At 43.8% G+C, this 21,286-nt stretch overlaps 1 protein-coding gene across 3 annotated transcripts; it reads right to left on the bottom strand.

The window, feature by feature from the left end:
* Positions 1 to 165: 165 nt before the first annotated feature.
* LOC104148833 (cytochrome P450 2J5) lies at positions 166 to 10,470 on the bottom strand. 3 transcript variants are annotated; one of them, XM_009682176.2, is made up of 9 exons: positions 10,247 to 10,464; positions 6,147 to 6,312; positions 5,418 to 5,567; positions 4,780 to 4,940; positions 3,432 to 3,617; positions 2,880 to 3,021; positions 2,501 to 2,688; positions 1,544 to 1,685; positions 166 to 500 (listed from the first exon to the last, which is right to left on the bottom strand). In XM_009682176.2, exons 1-9 carry the CDS (start codon positions 10,424 to 10,426, stop codon positions 322 to 324), a joined length of 1,494 nt encoding a protein of 497 aa, XP_009680471.2. In that variant the 5' UTR covers positions 10,427 to 10,464; the 3' UTR covers positions 166 to 321. The 3 variants fall into 3 exon arrangements, with proteins under 3 accessions (XP_009680471.2, XP_009680472.2, XP_009680473.2); XM_009682177.2 differs by lacking the exon at positions 166 to 500 and adding an exon at positions 507 to 1,430; XM_009682178.2 differs by lacking the exons at positions 166 to 500; positions 1,544 to 1,685 and adding an exon at positions 2,291 to 2,389 and having other exon boundaries at positions 10,247 to 10,470.
* Positions 10,471 to 21,286: the final 10,816 nt, after the last annotated feature.

The following is a 21,286-nucleotide window of genomic DNA, read 5'->3' on the forward strand; positions in this document are numbered from 1 at the left end:
AGGGGCGCCATCTTGAATGCGTGCAGAACCGCCGCCATCTTGAGCGCGGCGAGCGCGGGCAGAGCCGCCATGCTGGGAGTGGCACGAGTCGGGCGTGCCGCCAAAGGCGGGTGGCGCCCTGCCCTCGGCGAGGCCGCCCAGTGCGGAGAGACACAGGCCGAGGGGTTCAGGTAGCTTCCCCGTTTTATTCATACTGTTCAGTTGTCTCTGGTGGATAAAGGGTGACCATATGTCACCTAAAACTCCCGGCTAGCTCCTGTGGTGACAGGGCGGCCCTCAGCCAGACAGCCTGCGCCCATCCCTTCTTCTTCCCCTCAGCGTCTAGCGAGGGATGGCGCAGGTCTTGTACGGGTGCGGCTGGAGGATGAACCCCACGATGGGCCGGTCATCGGCTTCCTTCACTCCCTCCGGCAGCCGGAAGGTGAAGGCCCGCAGCAGGCTGCTGAAGCTGATGAAGAGGTTCATCCTGGCCAGCCCTTCCCCCAAACACACGCGGTGGCCTGCGGAGCGAGGAGAATGTGTCATGCGTGGGCTTCACCCCCGCGTAGGCAAGAGCACATCTCTGCTGTGAAGCCCAGAAGAACAGGAGAGATTTGCAGTCCCTACGTGTAGCCACTTACTGCGGTATGAAAGCAGAGAAGTGCTCTAGATCTGTTAACACTCATCTTGGGGCACCCTGTGAACAGAGCTGCTGAGATCTACAGCCCCTTCCAACGTCTACGGTCGCTGTATTTCTCTAGTGTCTCTCACCTGAGACATGGATAGCGTCCGAGATGGGAAGAGGAGAGAAAAAATATACCAGTAAAACCCTGCAATGCCTGATGTGTTAGGAGAGGTTAATGGACAGTTCATAGAGGGCAGGGAGATAATCCCTCCTTCAGCTTCCCCTCACACTACATGAGAAGAGAAGACATTGCCCCATGAGAAGAGAATCTTCTCATAGCTTTTTACAAACCTCTGCCCAATAATTTCTGCTATCCAGCAGAATTAATGATCAGATTTCTGACCAAAGTACTTTCTGTTTCTCCACCAACTTACGACATGGATAGAGTCAGAGAAAATCCTTAACCTGTAGATCAGGAATGTGCGTTCTAAAAATTGTTCATATGTAGATGCTGTTCATAAATAAACCTGATATGCAGCAGCTTCATCTGCTGGCCTCTTGGTGTCCACTGATATCAATATTGGTAGAGATTTCCAGTATCTTCCAGGAGCCAGTTCTTAATTAGTAAACAGACTTCTATCCCCTGCTCTCTGAGGGATCTTTAATTTGTCATTTTTTTCCCACGGGACAATCTACCTCATTTCCACAATCGCAGTTCATTTTGTTGAGAATTTCAGACACTAGGTAGTCTTAGTTTTTTTTCCTCAAGAAGGTGAAGCTGCTACCGGTCTCTGAAATCAGCACCTCTGTCTTTTGCTGCATAGACCTTATTATGGGAATGAACAAAAATACTCGTGGCAGATCGAATGTTAGGAAGGTTTTGGCCTGTGAAACAATCACTATAGGAAAGCTGTGAGCAATACTGAGGATTGCTCTCACCTGCAGAAAAGAGCATGAAGGCTTCTCTGCTCACAAAGTTTCCATCCTTGTCCAGGAAATGACCAGGGTTAAACTGTCGAGGAGTCACCCATTGCTCTTTGTCATACAGGACAGAAAATATGTTGGGGAAAATTAAGGTGCCCTACAGAAAGAGAAAATGAACATAAAAGGATCTTTTTCACAAAGTTAGGCACTAATGTCATAAATTGCCAAAGTGCCAATTGCTCTCTTGAAATTGCCCAATGCATGTGCCATCTAATTATTATGGGATGAGAAACACGGTCATGCTAAGCTCTCTCCTGCAGAATAGCTTATTTAGAAATGATTAGGTATTTTCTAACATTGATTCTAGAGCATCAGAGCACAGTATTTTACAAGAAAATTGTGCTTGCAATAATCAGAAACTTTGGAAAAAAATGCTGAATTGAAGGCTTCACAGTCCCAAGACCTCTGACTTTTCATCTTGCTTTTTCAAAGGCATCTTCCCTGAGAGCCACACAGGTCTTGTCCATTGGGAAGACCACCTGTATAAGGTTGGATATGGATCTAAAGCATTCTGCTTATACAATAAGTTGTGTCTATGAACACTATTATTCAAGATTTTCTTTGTTTTTTCTACTTGGCTTTGACTTGCATCAGTTTTAAAGAAGAACAAGATCATTATACTGATATAATTATACTGATCTAACTCCTGAAATCTGGTATAGAAAAACCATTATAAGGAGCATCTTTGCAAAAGGATAGTGAAGCTGAGTAGGAGTTTATTTCTACTGTAGGATGTAGATAATGTCCTGCCTCCTATTCACAATGAAGAGTTTTGCACAAGTTGTTCAAACTCAGCTTTGCCTGGGGCAAAATATAAGCACAACATATGGTGTTAAAAAGGTAAAAAGAATCGATTGCCTTTCTTTGCTTTATCTAAGGATCATACCAAAAAATATTGTGGCTTTAACATACCTTAGTGATAGGGAAGCCTTGTAGAATGGTATCCTGGGTGCACTTGCGCATTACCCCTATGGCACTTATGCTGCTGTAACGCATAATCTCATGCAGAACTGCATTTGTGTACGGCAAGATCACTCGGTCCTTATATTCAATTGCACGAGATGGACCAATGACAGCATCTAATTCTTCTTGGACTCGTTCTGCAGAAGAAAAAGGCTAGTAGTGAGCATTCAGGAAGGCAGTTGATACTTAGGCTCTATGCTGAGACTCAAACAGCCAAAGACATCTTAAACTGCAAAATTTGGGCAGGGGAGACAACTGAATTTTGCTTATTACTCTGCAGTGCGCAAGGACAGTCACAGATGTAAATGCAGGTGCATGCATTTCTCACCTTGTACTTCTGGGTACATCATCATGTAGAGGAGAGCCCAGCATAACGTGATAGTGGTGGTGTCTGAACCCGCTATGAAGAGGTCTGTGATCACTTGCACCATGTTGGTCTCTTTAAACGTAGATGTGGGGTCATCCTTTGTCTTCAGATGTGAGACAATGAATGCAATGTAAAGCAGTTTTAATAGCATAGCACATTTCCAGCAACAGAGCTTTTTGCCTCAGAGGTTCCACAGTGAATTGATGAAGCTGGAAAACTAGCAGCCATATAGATCTGTTAAAAAAAATCTTCCTGAGGACAGCAGTGTACAATACACTTTTTTTCCAGTCGAGAGTAGAGAAACATTACTGTTTCTGTGGTGACTACCAAGGAACATCCTTAGTACTTTGCGAAAATACTTTGCTTTTGAGGGTGAGTTAAAAGAAACATATCCCAACAAATAGACTCTGAGAAGGAAGAAGAGGAGGAGGTAGACATGCAGCTGGAAGTATCTTGGCTACAAGTATTCTAAATATGCTGCAGCTGCACAAAAGACAGTTAGTTATTTGTTACCTTTAACATCTGAGCTAGGTATGCATCAATGAAGTCCCGTGGCTCTCCAGGCACCCAGCTCTCCTGGTGGTTCCTGATCTCATCCTTAATAACTGTACGTAGATCCTGCAGGTGTTTTAATGCCACCAGTGATCTCATTAACACAGGGCTTAAGTGCTTCAACAGTGATGGGAAAGTATCGTAGAGCTGCACATGAAAATACAGGTACAGGGAACACCGTGACATCTTAGCTACTCTTTAAAGCCTAAACGTTCACAGCTGAACCGTGGCTGACCATGGCTATGATCCAGGTATATTATTTGTCAAACTATAGGAAATAAATGACCACTTAATTTTATTTATTATCTATTTTGGAGGAAGAAAGTGTGCAAAGGGTGATCATTAGCATACAGTTACTTTCCAGATTACCTGCTTTCCACTAATACCTTTTAGAGTTGATGGATTTAAATCTGCTACAGTACAGCTTTCCTTATGTTTTCTAAGTGAAGCCTCTCCCTAAATGCCTGTTCCCTCTTACACCTTAAGTCAGCACTTTGCTGTAGTTCTCAAAGCCACAACAATGTTAACTTTCTCTATTTTTTTGAACGGTTTGGAAGGATCCCAATCTAACATAGGAAAAGTAGGCTATTAAAGAACCCTTCGAGGAAAAAGCTAAGAGGAAAAACCTGAGTGTGGCCCCAAGGCAGGCTTGATGCTGAATAATCTTAATATAAAGTCAGATCAATCTGTCGAAAGAGAATTAGTGTGGGAGATTCAATGGGTCTGTGGACAGAGATAGCCATGAATGCTTGTGGAGGAACCATTACTGAGAAAGAATGGAACTGGAGTGCTGTTTTTAGCGGAGTTCAGTATTTCACAGAACCACAGAATCACAGAATGGCTGAGGTTGGAAGGGACCTCTGGAGATCATCTAGTCCAACCCCCTTGCTCAAGCAGGGTCACCTAGAGCATATTTCCCAGGATCGCGTCCAGGTGGGTTTTGAATATCTCCAGGGAAGGAGACTCCACAACCTCTCTGGGCAACCTGTTCCAGTGCTCAGTCACCCTCACAGGAAAGAAGTTTGTCCTCATGTTCAGACCGAACTTCCTGTGTTTCAGTTTGTGCCCGTTGCCTCTTGTCCTGTCACTGGGCACCATGGAGAAGAGACTGGCCTCATCCTCTCAACACCCCCCGTCCCCCTTCAGATACTTGTACACATTGATGAGATCGCCTCTCAGTCTTCTTTAGTCAAGAGCTCTTATTTATCACTGGGCATTGGCAAAGAATGGCTATTTCATGCCACAGCTCACTGAGGAAGGCCAGAGGGTTTTGATATAGTTGGAGGGAATGGGTCAATCTTTTGCTTACTCGAGGCCAGAAGGTGCCTAGGAATCCCGCCATGGCCTGCGAGCCTTTGAGCAGCCTCTGGAACGCATCAGCCTCTGTAGAGAAGCAATGTCCAAAAAGCACAGCAGCAATCACGTTGTTGATGGAAGAAAGGATGGGGAGAGAGGGATCCATAGGTCTGCCTATGAATAGAGAAAGTTGCATCATTATCTTCTTGTGCAGGCTATGGCCGATTGTCACACTTCCATCCAGCCTACTCCTGATTTGCATGGGATTACACAAATAACTGATCCTGCAGGGGTCAAGATACAAGAGTCTAATTGGGAGATCATTCTTTGGGCACCTTTATAATGAATGAGGGAAGGATTCCATCCTGCAGAAAAGGACAATTTAGGAGTACTTCCCCAGTACTTTCCCCAGTAAAGGGTTAGAGGGAAAGCAATGAGTCAGATGTGATGTTCCAGCTGAGTGCAAAATGAATTGTGAAAGCATCATCTGTAGAAATTAGGGAAACTGGCAACCTCCAGTAGAAAAGACAGGGTTTGAAATACTCAAGGAGAATGAGCCCTTCCACATGCCGGTCAGTGAGTCAGTACTCATTCAAACAGAAAGTGAGATATTTGTGCCATGTCATGACCACATACAGATCTATGTTTCACCTCTTTCTCTGGCAAAGACCTTGACCAGGCAGTTGGCTTCCTCCTGGATCCAGGCTTCCAGGCTTTTTTTGCCTAGACCCAGGTTCCGCAGAGTCATCAGGCTGAACCGTCTCTGCTCCTTCCAGGTGTGCCCATTGGAAAAGATGATGCCTGCAATGAAATGGAGAATGACTGGGGAGAAGTATGGGTCTGGCTTTCCCATAAGCAGGGTTGATGAAATTACAGTGGTTCGAAGACTTGCCAGCATGAATTTGGAAGGATCCCCAACAGTACTTGCATAAGAACTCAGAGATGTTTGTGCTGTTTTTTTCACATCTACTTAATCCCCATGTCCGCCTTTCCTTTTCTCCTTCTTTACCTAGAAAGATACTCAACACACACTGAGTCCTACTAGTTGATACGCTTACAACTTTATGCCTTTTACTGCAAAGACTTCCTGAGATAGGTTGGTAACATGCTCAATTACTAAGAATTGCCCAGGCTATGCAAGCATATAAATGTTTTTTTTTGTTGGTATAAACCCGCTGATTTTGTGTACTGCATGCACATTTAGGGCCCCACATTTCAGAAGGATGTGGAACAGTGAGTCTACAGAATTCATCTTGCTAACAAGAGCAGCACATCTTGAGAAGAGGCATTAAGAGTAGGTGCAGTCATTGTACCCCACCCTATCCTCTGAACAGTTTGTTATGACAAAAATACATCAGTACACACAACAACAGAAAGTACCATAGGGGCCTCCCACGACATCCCTAAAGAAGGGTGTGATGGGTCTCTCAGCAAATTCTTCAGCGTGCTCAATCAAGGCATCCTTCACTGCTTGGAATCCATTCAGCACAATCACCGGTGTTCTTCCCAGCCACAGTGTGTATACATTTCCATACATCCTCGCCATCTAGAGAGACAATGAGACACACAATGGCATATAGACATGAAGAATTTACGAAGAGGCTGTGTCTCCTGTCCGCATCCAGTGGTACTGTTAGACCAGAGATGAAAGATCATTTCTCTTATGCAAGGGCTGGTTTGCAGTTTGTCTGGGGCATTGCCCAAGAAAGGGAAGGGAGAAATGTTGTCCTTCTGTCAAGAAATAAAAAGGGATGGAATCATGTTTCACTATTAACATCTTAGAGAGCTCTCACTGTTATTACTGCATTGCGTTATTATTTATGACTTTTATTATTTGTGTATTTGCAGTTTAAATAGCCAACTGCCATGTCACGTTACCCAGAAACACTTAAACAAGATTTTTCCAATTTATGTTGCCCCACCAGAGGTGATTGAAGGATACTGCAAAATCATAAATGCTACTTCTATTGTCTTTCCATGTTTTTTTCCCCCCAAACGTATTGCTCTTTCAGTATATCAGTAATTACACAAGGAAAAGCCTTCGTTGTTAAAATAGAAATTATAGTTGTAGTTAACATGTGCAGCCATTAGATGGTAATGTTTGCTCAGTGTTGCGCTGAGCATTGCGCTTGCAGTGTAGCACAGTGAGGCAGTTGAGCCAAACTTTTCAAGTGTAGCCACTGATTTGGGGTACCTCATTTGAGAAGTGTTGGGTATCGTGAGATGCCTAGGAAGTGCTGAGCTCCTGCAGAGCCTACTGATTGCAGCTGGAGTTTGGGCTCTGAGTAGTTCTGCAAATCAAGTCTCAGAAATCAGAGACCACTTTTGAACCCTGACCTTGGATATTTGAGAAAGATCTCATTGCGCACAGGGAGGGAAAACAGGGTGGCACTAACTTGCTCAAAGAATTAGTAGTTCAGATAGTAACAACACCAGCTAGCCTGTGACTATAACGGTAGGAGGACACCAGAGGTAAGAATTTCTGAACATCTGTTTCAGGGATTTTAAAGTGTGAAGCAAGGGGATGAATAAGGATGGTGCCCACGTATACTTTCGGTATTACGTATATACAAATATATATACACACACACATATAACTATATTTAAATATGCATATGTGTGTGTGTGTGTGTGTATACATATAGGTATTGTACAACCTTTTTCTGAGTGGCTGCAGCACTTTAATCATGTATGATGGACACGTAAAGGTTGAAGAGGCATATCTGTGCTCCAGGGATTTTCAGGGAACTGGTAAAACCAGACATTTGTAAAGCTGTTAACAGTTTGACTAAGCACAGTTTCCACACATGTCCTGACTTCTGCAATTTGCTCTTAGGAATCCAGTGGTCATATTGTGTTGCTGAACTCAACATACATAGCTCAGGAATAGATATCTATAAGCAGGACCACATCTCTCTGGAGATGGGTGCAGGCCTCTTCCCTATCAATGCTGGAGGAAATAAAGATGCAGCCAGGAATTCTTAAATATGCTGGCCATATTGAAAATGCATGCAAATATGATCAGGTGCCTTGTTGCTGCCACTCACTGTGAGCAATGGGTGATTTTTTTCTAGGGAAGAGTAAGTCAAAAAGACCAGGTGAGTAGAGTAATTTTAAGAACTGTTTCCACAGCAGTCAGAAGTCAAGTCTTTTGCCATAATTAATAGCCCGAGTAAGGTGGAGAGGGAAGAAAAAACAACTGCACAAATCCTCGAATTGGATTCCATCTGATACCCAAGGGAACTTCAGAGCCCACATTTTCTCATCTACACACAGGAAAATAGGGAGACTTGATGATGCATCTTGTCTCATGCACCTCTCAGACTTTCTCATTTCCCTTTCCACCAACATTGCTGCAAAGAGAGCTTCCCAGGAGAGCCAGAGATGGGGACATGGCAAGAATTTTCAGCATGAATCCTTCCTGGCTCATCCTGAAGCAGCACATGGGGAAAGGAAAGGATCTTCTTTGGCAGATGCAGTGTACGAACCACATTAAGGAACATCAGCAGCATTACTAAGGCATTCCTTCTGTGCCTCTGCACTGTCCAAGACAAAAAAAAAGCCAGAATAGTACTGTGTCAATACACTACTGTACCAAATAGTATATAAAATGTCGCCTAGCTGTAGTTCTGTGCAGTTGCTTGCTCATGTAACCAAATGGCTTAAGACTTTAATCTATCTGCTTGGTTGTTTTGCAGTGACTATCCGATGATTTCTGATGTTTGCAACACCCTCCCAAAACAAGCAGACCCCTGAGGATGAGAAATTGTTGTCTCAACCCAAGCTTCGAAATCTAACACCACAGGTAACAAAGCTTTTCTTTGTCCTTTCTCCTAAAAGCAATTTCATTCATTTCTATCCCTAACAGCAAGGTCTGGCCTGGAGCAGTAATACCTCCAGTGTACTGCAAACTCATCCACTTTGCTTCTTATGTATTGGCTGGGACAGGCCTCTGTCTAAGGAAGCTTTTCAAGGCCTTGTTGTGCCAAAACATAACCAGTCAACAGCAATGTTGCCGAAATAAAGGCTGCAGGATTTCACAGCATCGCAGAATGGTTGAGGTTGGAAGGGACCTCTGGAGATCACCTAGTCCAATCCTGTTCCCAAGCAGGGTCACCTAGAGCACGTTGCCCAGGGCTCTGTCCAGATGGCTTTTGAATATCTCCAAGGATGGAGATCTCCACCACCTCTCTGGACACCTGTTCAATCTGGACAATCTGTTCCAGTGCTTAGTCACCCTCACAGTAAAAATGTTTTTCCTTATTTTCAGATGGAACTTCCTGTGCTTCAGTTTGTGCCCATTGCCTCTCGTCCTGTCGCTGGGCACCACAGAGAAGAGTCTGGCCCTGTCATCTTTACACCCTCCCTTCAGATACTTAAACACATTGATCAGATCCCCCCTCAGTCTTCTCTTGTCTCAGCTAAACAGTCGCAGCTCTCTCAGCCTTTCCTCATAGGAGAGATGCTCCAGTCCCTTCATCATCTTAGTAGCCCTTTGCTGGACTCGCTCCAGGAGCTCCGTATCTGTCTTATACTGGGGAGCCCAGAACTGGACACAGCACTCCAGGTGTGGTGGCTTCACCAGGGCTGAGGAGAGGAGGAGGATCACCTCCCTCGACCTGCGGCCGTGCTTTTCCTGATGCAGCCCAGGATACCACTGGCCTTCTTGGCCACAAGGACACATTGCTGGCTCATGCTTCACTTGTCCACCAGGACACCCAGGTCCTTCTCTGCAGAGCTGCTTGCCAGTGGGTCAGTCCCCAGCCTGTACTGGTGCGTGGAGTTATTCCTCCCTAGGTGCAGGATGCTGCACTTCCCTTTATTGAACTTCAGGAGGTTCCTCTGGGCCCATCTCTCCAGCCTGTCCAGGTCCCTCTGAAAGGCAGCACAACCCTCTATGTATCAGCCACTCCTCCCAGTTTGGGGTCATCAGCAAACTTGCTGAGGGTGCACTCTGTCCTATCATCCAGGTCACTGATGAATGAGTTGAACAGGAATGGATCCAGTATTGATCCCTGGGGAACCCTACTAGTTATTGGCCTCCTACCAGACTTTGGGCCGCTGACCTCAACCTGTTAAGCTCGGCTATTCAGTCAGTGAGGGAGTTAGTCTCTCAAAGTAATAAGCTTTGCTTTCTGCCTCTCTTTGATGACTTTTGCGTATTCCTCCTGTTTCCTTTCCTCCCTCCCTGTAGCTTGTACTGTAGTAACAAGCTTCCCGCAGAGGTTACTTTTGCCTGTCTGAGTGTTCAGCTATTGGTGCTATTCGCAGCTGTTGCTACGGCCCATCTTCACTCACTGCTGATCCACTGCTGTCCTACAGGGAAACACATGTCTTGAGGTTCTGCCTAGAAAGCTCATAGTTCAGACTGAAGTCAGGGAGGAGCAGAAAGATACTTTTACTTTCCAGCCAAGGATATGATAGGAGTCTTGCTGTGTCTGCACTTGGACTAGTCATAAAACTATAATAAGTAACAATACCTTCAAGAGAGTTTCATGATGAATTTGGAAGTCCAGCGTTCCCAGATTGCCAATGAAGGGGAGAGGTGTTGGTCCTGGAGGCAGTTTCCTTCGCACTCTCTGGATGTTCAGGAATATCAGAGAAATCCAGACAAAGAGAAAGACAAGGATGCCCATAAAAATTTGACTTCCAGAGAACATTGCTCTCCCCACCTCACTCCCAGTGCTCTCTGCTGTGACCTTCCAGCCTGAGAGTTATCGCCCCCTGATCCACACCCCCACAGGCACCCTTCCTATTGGAGCATTGGACAGCACAAGCAAGTTAAGCGTAACATCCAATCCAGAGCACACGCAGCTGGGCTGTAATGGAGTGTGTCCCTTGCGTTGTGCACAGCAGGAAGAGCAGTTCAGGAGAACTGAGGTGAGCCACTTTTCTGCTCTCACAGTGAGGACAAGGCTAGTGCCCTGGTCTGGACATCTGCATCAGACTGAGGGCTTGTTCTATTCTCTGCTGTGCTACAGACCACCAGTGTGATTCTGGGCAAGCTGCTTCATGCAGTTTTATGCTGTAACCAGTCTATAATCTAATTACAAAGCAAAATGCCTCGAGAGTGAATAGTTCTGCCCCCTCATTTCCCCTTTCACCCAGGACTGGATCTACTGATCAAAGAATACAAAGTGAATGGACTCATCTAACTGATCTGATGAATAGCCTTTCATTTTTATTTATAGGAATAGTTTTCTGCCAGCTCAGCAATCTGAACACGCTCACCTCCTGGTCACAGTCTTGCTAATGCAGCAGAAGCAGAGGGAGAACGTGGCAGAGGGAGAACATGGCAGGATAACTGCTTGTGGCAGACTCTCACTATTTGGTTACCTTAGCTGTAGCATGAATCTTCATGTGAATCATCTCTGCCTCAGAGTCCCTCCTACTGCCTGAGCTCCTAGGGCTGTTGCTGTCACAAATACATTCCCAGTTAACCACTTCAGTGACAGAAGACAGAGAAGTACCCTGTACAGAAATTATATTAAGCTCTCTGGTGATTGTTTCTTTCTAATGCGCTAAAACGTTCTTTGCTAATGACCTAATGAGGTTTTATAGGTAGCAAGTGTATGGATGAGCTCAGGGGTGGGGAGACATGATAATGGCAGGACTTTATGGAAGACTGAAAACAAATCTATTAAATCTGATGTGCTTCAGAAGTATTGAGAAAGATGATCAGTCATTGCAAAAGGCTTCAAGAGTCTATGCAAAAGAGTCCATGCAAATCAAACCTTTTTCTGGGAGATTCATCAGTTAATTTCATCCATCTTTGGCATCAGGAATTTAAATCCTCCTTCCAAGATCTGCAAGCACGGGGGAGGAAAGTGGTTTCCATTATGATTTTATCGCATTCTAAGTGCAAGCATTGTAGCTATTTTTCCCTTACTTTCAACAGGCCTGGTAAGAATGGACATGAATTTGATCAATATCCCCAAGGCAGGTGGGAGTCATGATACTACTTTTCGGCATTGAAGCTGTGTACTACATTCCTAGCCCAGAGTTTCTGCAAATACTCTCATTTAAAGGAGAAAGTATAACTGCATTCTTTCTGCAGATTCAACCGCTCACCAGTAACACCTGCTGTGATCAGCAGGAACTTTCCTCTGATGGGTTGACCCCAGACTGGCCTGCACACAGATAAAGGAAAATCCCTCCTCTTGTACAAATTATGCATCTTTCTCTATCATATGCAATAAAATAGACTCCTCCTCACTGGAGGAGGAGCTCTTGAGACTGAGCTGTCAGAAACAGCCTTAATGTCACTTCACACATGACTGTTTATGAAAAAGTTAAGATGTTTTTGTTGAGAATTGTTATTTGAATGCAAAGGAGTTTAGCTAAATCATTCTGTGAAACTCAGGACACATCAATATTGGTGTCAAATGGGTGACAAGACAATAAAAGACTTATTCTGGTCAGTGTTATTACAAATGAAAACATCTGAAATATTTTTAGCATTAAAAATACTGTGACTAATTGCTGTTGAAATAGCCAAGGAGGCATTTTTAAACTTATGAAAATAACAAACCAAAAACAGTAACAAAAAAAACCTAGAGGCTAGAGTATAGCCTTGTAGTGGTAACTGACATTTTAACAGCAGCCACTGTATTGTAATATATTCTACAGCAGTAATGAAATCCTCCCAATATAAAAGCATGCTATAACACTTCAAAATCAATTATTAGCTAGCAAATGGCACAAAAGCCATTTAACTTTTCAGAGGAAACTGTAAGACATGCCAGTGAGCAAGGAGAACAGCGGTGACCTGTAAAGGAAAAACGGTTTTGATCCCACATCACAGCTGGATGCTAAGGATGGGTGTTTCCCTCTCTTATTGAATGCCCATCTGACAGCGCTACTCTCTCATTGTGACCACCTTTGGAGAGACCTGGAGACCTCGAGGCTGTGCTCAGCAGCACTTTTGCTGGGACAGAACAGGAGAGAGAGTGGTGTAAAAGGCTTGTTACATGCCCAGTTCCCCCTGCTTTTATTCTGACTCTCAAGGGAAAGAAAAAAGAGTGAATTACTTCTTGCCAGAATGCATGACAGCATGATGAAGCTGAAGCTAATTGGCCTGGGTCAGTCTCATGATTCTCAATAAATCAAAGATGTATTTGCCAGCTACTGCCAGCTCACAAGGAGTATGAAATTTCAGTATACTGCCATTTTATAAGTTTTGCCAAAGTGGAGGTGCAGTTACCTTTACATTTCCATCCTGTTGATGCTGGTATGCTGACCTTCATGTGTTCTCTGAGAAAGCACAATCCAAGCGGTTGTGCGTGTGACCTCGTTAGTCTCCTCCTCTTCAATGAGTCAAAATACGGAGTGGTGCCAAGCATAAAGTGGTTATTGTGGTTTCTGTTCCTACCAAAAAGATATTGCAGAGAACCCAGACCAGGATGTCTTCATCGAACCACAGAGCTAGGATTGCCTTTATCTGCAAGAGAGAGAGGGGTGAGGGTAGAGTACAGTAGAAATTACAGCATGTACAGCCGTTAATGTTAGCGCTAAGAGACTTCAGCAGTCCATGGTTTGCAGAATCTATGATTTTCCAAAGCAAATAAATGTGAAGAGCAGTGGGAAATAGTAATAAGGTTTCATGCTTCTGTTTCTTCATGTCTGAATGAAGTAGCCTGTTTCATAGGCAGTGTTAAGAAGCACTCTGAATGACAGCAAAAGATGTAGTTGGATGCTTTTCAATGGCAGATGTTTCTTTCAGAGATCTGCTGAATTCAGAACACTCAATGGAGTTCCTTATTTTGCTGAAAGTTTCCTCCCACTTCTTCCTCCCTCTCCTTATAATTTTTCTTTTCTGGACCCACTAGGAGGGCAGGGGCTACTAGGCCAAGATGTGTTTAGCTCATGACTCTTTTCCGCCAGCTCTTTCATACCTAGTGTAGTTTAATCTCTCAGCTCCCATTAAGACTTGTCTCTCTCCCCCGAGAGGAAAACTGTAAACGCTATATTAAATGGAAATTTCATTCCGTGTGCACAGAGGGAGAAAACCTGCTACAATTGATATCGTTTTGGCTTGAGCTAAATAGAGTTCACAGCCTCTGTGTTTTTTAATTTGTTTTATTTCCCTTGAATGTCTTTGGAACAAGAAGGAACTTACACTTTAAAATAAACAGTTTTTCTTCATTTTTTATAAGACTTATTTCAATGTAGTTGTGCATCTAAAGCCACTGGTTTGCTACAGCTAATATGAGCTGCTCTTGAGTAGCAGGGAACTGTGAAACCACCTTAACAGATCTTTCATATAGATTTATACTGCCTCCTCAGACCGTGCTGGAGAACGACTCAGATAATTTAGGATTATTTTTTCCTATGCTTTATTGTACCTGAGTTTGTTCAGGTTGACTGTATATATTATTTTTTATCTCGTGTTTTCATGCTTATGTTCATCAAGACACATAAACCCCTTCTTCCTCTTAGGGGATCTGCAAGGAGTTTAGAATCATTTTAAAATGTCATATTGCAACATTTTTTCTACTCTTCTATACCATCAGTGAAGACATTAAATCAAGTGAAACCTAATGCTAGATCACCTTGTACCATCCCTGCAAATACAGCTTATATCAGCTTGGGTTCAACAAGTATCTAGCCATGCCTGTGGATTCTAATCTAGACTAATTGAAATTAATTTTTCCGTGCACGTGTAGAGCATTATGAAATAGCCCACACAAAGCTAGCTCATAACACTCGACATAGTAAAGTAGGCGTATCTAAATGCTAGGAGGCTGTTCCTAGCACATGTTGCTCTGAAAGGATCTGCTACCAAGGACCAATGCAGGTCCGATGCACTGTGCCCTTGAAGCCTTGGCAGTGTATACTCCAAAGGAATCCGAAGGTGGAGGCTGTTGTGAGGAGGATACCATGGGGGCATCTCAAATCTGGACAGCATTACCAGTTCCCAAGGGTGCAGGTTCAAACTCAGCTTGACATGAGACGGTAAAAGACTCATGAAAAACAAATCAAATTTAAAAGCATCCTGAGACTTGCAGTAGCTGCCTGAAGCTCAAAGCATCCTCAACCCTCAAGAGGGACCAAAAGCTGACCTTCTAGGAGTGAAAGACTTGGCAGACTGGAAAGAAGACGGACAGCAGATCTGCCAAGGCCATATCTTGGGCCTGAAAAAATAATGTCGTAGCTGGTAACAGCAGAGATGCCACACCAGGACCTGGGGAGAAAAAAAAAAAAAACTCTTTCACTAGAGAGGGGAGAACACTAAACACAGGCCCCAGCTCTGGAGGGAGCTGAGGTAGCAGCTTTTGCAATAACGATTGGGGATTGTCTTTGCCTCAGACAGCTGAACAGGCAGCAAGCAAAGGAAGTTTTCACCAGCATGCAATTTAAGTAATCAAGTACCAGTTCCTGTGAATATAACATCCTTACAGACAAGCACCTGTAACTCCGTCCTTCCCCTAGGATATGTCAAGACTAGAAAAAGAGGTCTATCAGCTTTGGCGTTTATCTACAGTAGGGCGTGTGATTAGAAACACCAGTCCCTATCTCATATCATCACGCTTAGCCAGCCCAGCTAGGCTCCTTACAGGCTCTCCTAACCAGGTGCCAAACTTCAGCAAAGTGGTACTGGCTTTCTACCAGTCATGGCCGCTTTTCTCTTTTCCCCTGGTGTATCCTTGTTTTCTTTCTTTTTCTCTTACTCTGAGCCCTGTTTTTTACTCACCTCCCTTCTACCTTTAACTCTTGTCCACCTTCTCACAAGTCAAACTGCTCTCTCCCTCCAGCACATCCTTGTGCACTACAGTGCTCTCAGGCTGAGCCCCTGAACCCCATCATCTCTCCCCAGGTTTAGGAAACAATTTTGCTTTTAGGCAGCAGTACTTTCAAACCCAGGTCAACAGATGAACAGATGCCACTTCCACTGTCTCAGACTCTTCCTACTCAGAGCTTTTCAACTCAGTCACTGCTAGTCCAGCCCAAGCTCACCATCAGCTTTCACTAGCAGCAAGAGTGCTCTGCTCTTCAGCTGTTCCTGACTTGGCAGCAAAGCCAGATCCCTTGTCTCAGCACCGTCCAGACTCTGCTTAGGCACTGCCTTTCTGCAACCTGTCAGAAGGGATTGTGTTGCAAGGACGGTACAAAGCCATGGAGCCTGTTTCATCCACTGTTCACCTTCAAATTGGTCAGTAGTATGTCACACACACCCTTACTCAGGCTGTGGTAAAAAGCCTCTTTGAGAAGCAGCTCCCCACATCTCTTTTCTCTGACCAAACAAAACAGGACCAGCAACTGAGCAACATTAATACTATCTCTTTAAATTTTAGCTCTGTTATACCCCTACTGGGCAGTGGAAGTGGATTATTAGATGCGATCAGAAAGGAAGATTAAAAATTGACAGTTTGTTAATAATTACCCTGATATCTGAGTTACATGAACCTTACGTCTTACAAAGTTCACTCAGCTTGAATGCATTGGTGGGCACAGGAAGCAATTACGTCCTGGCATGCTGTCTTGTAATTAGTCTGCAGTCACTGAGGGACTATGTATACCATCAAGAGAAGCATGCTTCTGGGTACTGGCTTTCTTAAGTGAAGCTGTACTCCAAATCCTGGCTGAGTGTTTGTTGCCCTGAACAAGCTCGCTACAGCTGGCTGGCTGCTTGTGCTTTGCCTCCGCATTATACCCTCAGAACTCCTGCAGAATCATAAACTGGTCCCTCACTGTTCCTTTGTAAATCATGACAGCGAATGGGTTCGAACTAACTTGAACTGAAAAAAAAAGGGGGGGCCAAAAAGTGTTGGCTTTGTAAGATTTTATCTCAGAGAAGGCACCTTCAGTATGAAGTACATTGACCTCCTGTGCTGAATACCCTGAAATCCAAATAGGCACCATTGTATAATAATTCCCCTCAACAGATGAGAACAACAATGATTTCAATCTAGACATCTCAAAGGGCTAGGACATAAAGATGAAATGCAACTTACCTATGCACGTTGAAAAAGGTTAAAGAGCTAGCAATTTTTTTCTTAGATACAATTTTTTGTCTCGAAATCTAACAAAATGAGCTACTGCTTCAAATTGTAGTACCTATATATCCAACCATTGGATTTATACACAAACCTGCCTTGTCCTTAGTGCTTTGAGGTAAGATGGCAAAGGTATTCTTCAGACTCCAAAGTTGCCATCTCTTTTCCTCCACTCATTATGTGGTAGGGCTTATCTGATCTGTCTGATCTGGGTCAGTAGCTACAACAGGCGCTCAGAGGTAAACCCACTATTCCTTGTACAGTCCTACTTTCAGAAGGATGTCCCTGCTTTCTTCTGCAGTATGTTTCTGCATATTCAGCCCTAGATCTCTCTTTCTGTCTGTCCCACTGAATATTTGAGTTCAGGATGATTTTTCCAGAAACATTAACTGTATTTTTCCACATTGAAACTCAGCTCTTTTAATGCTTCATCTATCTCCAAATCTCCATAAATCTATTCTTTCCAGTTATTCGAGTTTGTTGTTCCTTTCAATTTAAGAGTCATTTGCAAACATTATTAATATGGTATTTCACAATGGTAACAATAATGGAAATACTGAAGATATAACAAAGATATAAAAGTAGAGGTGGGCAGGTAATGACATTTGCTCACTAAGAACTGTATGGGGGGGAGGAAGAGGGATTTCCACACTTGAGGTTACCCACAATGCCCTGCTCAAGACTGCTCTGGCAGCATGTGCTTGAATCCAGATCTCACATCTGATGATACATGCTCCTCAACAATACATTAAAGAAAACGACTACACCTCCAGTTCAATTAGCATATTACCACTTTTTGGACAAGAAATTACATTCTAGTACTGAACAAAATCCGATTTGGTGTCCACAATGCATTTTTCTCACCTGAAGATGCCTGACAAATAAATAAATTAAACTTTGAAAAGAGCCAGCAGCAAGACTTTTAATCAAAGGCCAATGAATAACATTAAGTGCATTTTGGCTTATGCTCCAGGATTACAAGTTGCTTGAATGAGCGTCATTTCTAGTCTCCCCCGTTACGTCTCAGCAGACACTTGGTCAGAGAACTGTCTGAAAGTAAGAACAAATTTTTCACATAGAAAATATAAGATCATAACAATATACGTTCAAACTGAAGTAAGATATATTTAACTAGAGTCATTTTAATTCTGAATAAGAGGCATAAAATATAAGCACAGCCATACTGTGTCAGACAAAAGATTCAGCTACTCTAATAGTCTTTTTTCTGACAGCACATGGCAGCAGATGCCTTTGGAAAGGGTATAAGAAAAGGAAAAACCAGACACACTAGGTTGGTATTAAATAACTCAAAAGGGATTTTCCTGCTGAAAATTTATCTAAGATGTAAACATTTAGTACAACATCCTGTGGTGAGGAGTTGCGTAGCTTACTAACAAGGCATATGCAGTACCATCCCCTCTTGTTCTTTCAAGCAATCTCCTTATTCATTGCATTTGATACTTTCCAGCCGTTCTGCTGGAGAGACAGTGAACATTTCCTTTCTATCTATCTGCCCCATCTGCTCAGAATTTTCTGGACCTTTTCTGAACTACAAAATAGTTTCTCTAAGTGTGCTATGCTGGTTCAAGGCATAATATTATTTCAAAATTTAATCCCATAAATTTTGGCTTCCCCCACAACACGCGCTTGATTCAATGTTTCATACGTTGGAGCATCTGGAGGGACAGTTTAGCCTGAGCCTTTGATACAAAGCATTTTCCCAAACCACTTGTCTGAACATTAGGGGAAACATCAAATCTTGCTTTAAATTGGGCATTGATGCAAAAATCCACCAAACTTTTTGCGCAAGGTTCTTTTTGTCTCTGCTTTCTGTGTTTTCCTTTTGCCAGGATAAAACAGTTTGTCTGAAGTTTGGCAAATAACTTGCCTGTTCATGACACTACTATTGCTACCCGGTAGAGCTCTACCATGAAAAAGAAAGAAGAACACCAGAAAAAAAAATTAACAGAGGATCTTAGTATCAGAAAACTTGGCAATATCTTCTTTAAGTGAAACCTCAGCAGAACTGGGCACTGTGTAATGTTAGGCAACTCTTTCCTCTCATTCCATCAACTTTAGATACTTCAGGCTTCCTTCATTCACAGACTCCTGCTGTGCTGCAAAAATTACATTGAACAAAAAAACAGCCTCTCCATTTCTGTGACATGAACTGACTGTTCCTTGTTTTAGAAAGTAGTAACACCCAGTTACAAGTCTTTCCCTGAAATAAACACCTGCAACCCATTTTCAAACCTTTTAAAACTCTATTATTAAGGGTGATGATTCCATCCCAACTCAGAGACCTGAGGCTGTGGTTTACACTGGAAATGAAAAAAATAGATGGAGTGGAGGGTTAGTCACTTCACTTGAAAGAAATGTTACATCACTACACTCATCAGCACCAGGGCTGATGAGAGAGGGCGTATACCTTTTAATCCGGCAGCTCTTTGATGGTGTAATACAGACATATGCCTGGGAGCTGTTACCAGTGGGCAGCAAAGTGATGAGAAGGTGATGATCAGAAAAGAAAGCAGCACTGAGGGTGGGGGGTGACAGGGAGGGCTGTGGGCAGCAGACTAGAGAAGCCAGTTGAGCCAACCAGGTTTCCTTTCAGTTGGCTTTGGGCTTTTTTTGATAACAAGGACAACAAAGCACAAAGCCTTAATGGTAATTGCACACTCACAGCTGGAAACACACAGACAAGAAAACTCTAGCCAAGATCGCAGGAGTGCAGGCCTGGGCCAGCATGACAAAAAAAAAAAAAAGGTGGGGGGGGGATAGTATATTTAGGAGCATCTCTGCACACACTGAGAGGGTTTGCTGTCCCTCTGGTTCTTCCTTAAAAGAACTAAACCATCTCCAAGACTGCTGGGAGATATGGCTTAGTGCACAGGGGACCATGGAGCCCCTCCTGTGTGCCAGTGACCACACTGGAGGGTAGCAGCAGTGCCAGAGATGTCAGGAAATAACACTGATGGCCAAAGATCCTCAGCACAACATAGTAACTCCTTACATGATCCCACCTCTCTCTGCAGTCCTACCGCAGCAGCACCTGGGCTGGGATCACTTCAGCTCCTTCTCTATGACCTGCACATCTCTCAGATGCCAGTGGTCAGCCAGTCCAGCAGCTGGAGGTCTGTAAGTGCTGCGACAAGTGCCAGAAGGATGGTTCCTGGGAGAGAAAACAGAGTTTTTCTCCATCCCAGGGGCACTCCCAACAGGCTCAGGAAAATTTACCAGCTTCCCAGGGGAGTGGAGGGAGAAGGAACAGAGTAGATTTTGTCAGGTTTCCCCGTGTTCCTATTTCCTTACCACCATCTGCTCTTTGTTCAAATCTCTGTGGAAATACACGGGTGTAAACTACTGCCCCAGGTTTCCAGACCCACAACACTAGCCCAGAAAAAGGGGTCTGGCTACCTGGCCCATGTGTGCTAATCCACACAGGAGGCTACACATGTCATGTTGGCTTCTGAGGTCATGCCTGCCAACACTGCTCTGCAAGACTATCTGGAGACTCAGTCAGCTCCCTACCTCCAAAAGGGAGACTTGAAAGGCCCCTGCCCATCAACTCAACTTTTTGTAGACTCTCTTCAAAATCACGTCTGCCTCTTTATACCGCCTGGCAGCAGTCTGGTGGACAGGGTCACTGAGGGGCTGAAATAGGCACTAAGTTATCACTTCTTTCCACCTTGTGCCATTCACACTTCCTACTTAGTCATGGGGAAGCTGGTCTATCAACAGATGCAGTGGTCCGCTCCTTGAGCACAACCAACTTCCTGTCTTTTCACTAAGCTTCTTCTGGGGGGGCAAGATGGCAACAGGACTGGGTACAGGGAGCAAGAGACACTACCTCTAACAGGCTTGGTAGAAAGGAGCAGGAGTGAGAGGGTGAGGTGCAGGAGCAGCACAAGTAAAGCCAGAGAGGGAGGCTGATCAGGAACATGTTGGCCCTGGAACAGTATTTGATAAGCTGTGTGGACTCAATAGGCTAGATTATTAGACATTTTTATTGCTATTGTGAAGCTTCCATTGTCCTGATTTCTCTTCCAGCCCAGCAAACCTGCAGACACTCAGCTGTGCTGGAACAAACTTTGCCAGAGCTCCAGGGCATGCCAGAATGTGGTCCAACTCAGCCTGACTTTCAGCAGTTCTTAATTCTTTTTAATAACATTCTTCTCTATTTTAAATTTAGAAAATTCAGATCTACCACAATGACGTAATTACAAATAGTTTATAGCCCAGTATAGAAGCACTTGTTACCCTCACATATATTTAACCATAAGTTTACAGCAGTGCTTACAGACAGCTTTACTTGACTCCAACGTTTGAATCCTTTCCCAAAGTGATTTGGACTCAAGAATTTACTACAGTGCTTTGCTTTAACAAAGCTACAGCTGTACTTGGCTGTCACGTCCAGCTGTATGCTTAAACTGTCTCTGTCTTGAGTGCAATCAGTGCCAGTGGGCAGCTACATTTTTTAATGTAGCTGCCCACATGTACATTTTTTTTTAATGTATTAAAAAA

Source organism: Struthio camelus, chromosome 9, assembly GCF_040807025.1.
Source record: "Struthio camelus isolate bStrCam1 chromosome 9, bStrCam1.hap1, whole genome shotgun sequence".
NCBI lineage: Eukaryota > Metazoa > Chordata > Aves > Struthioniformes > Struthionidae > Struthio > Struthio camelus.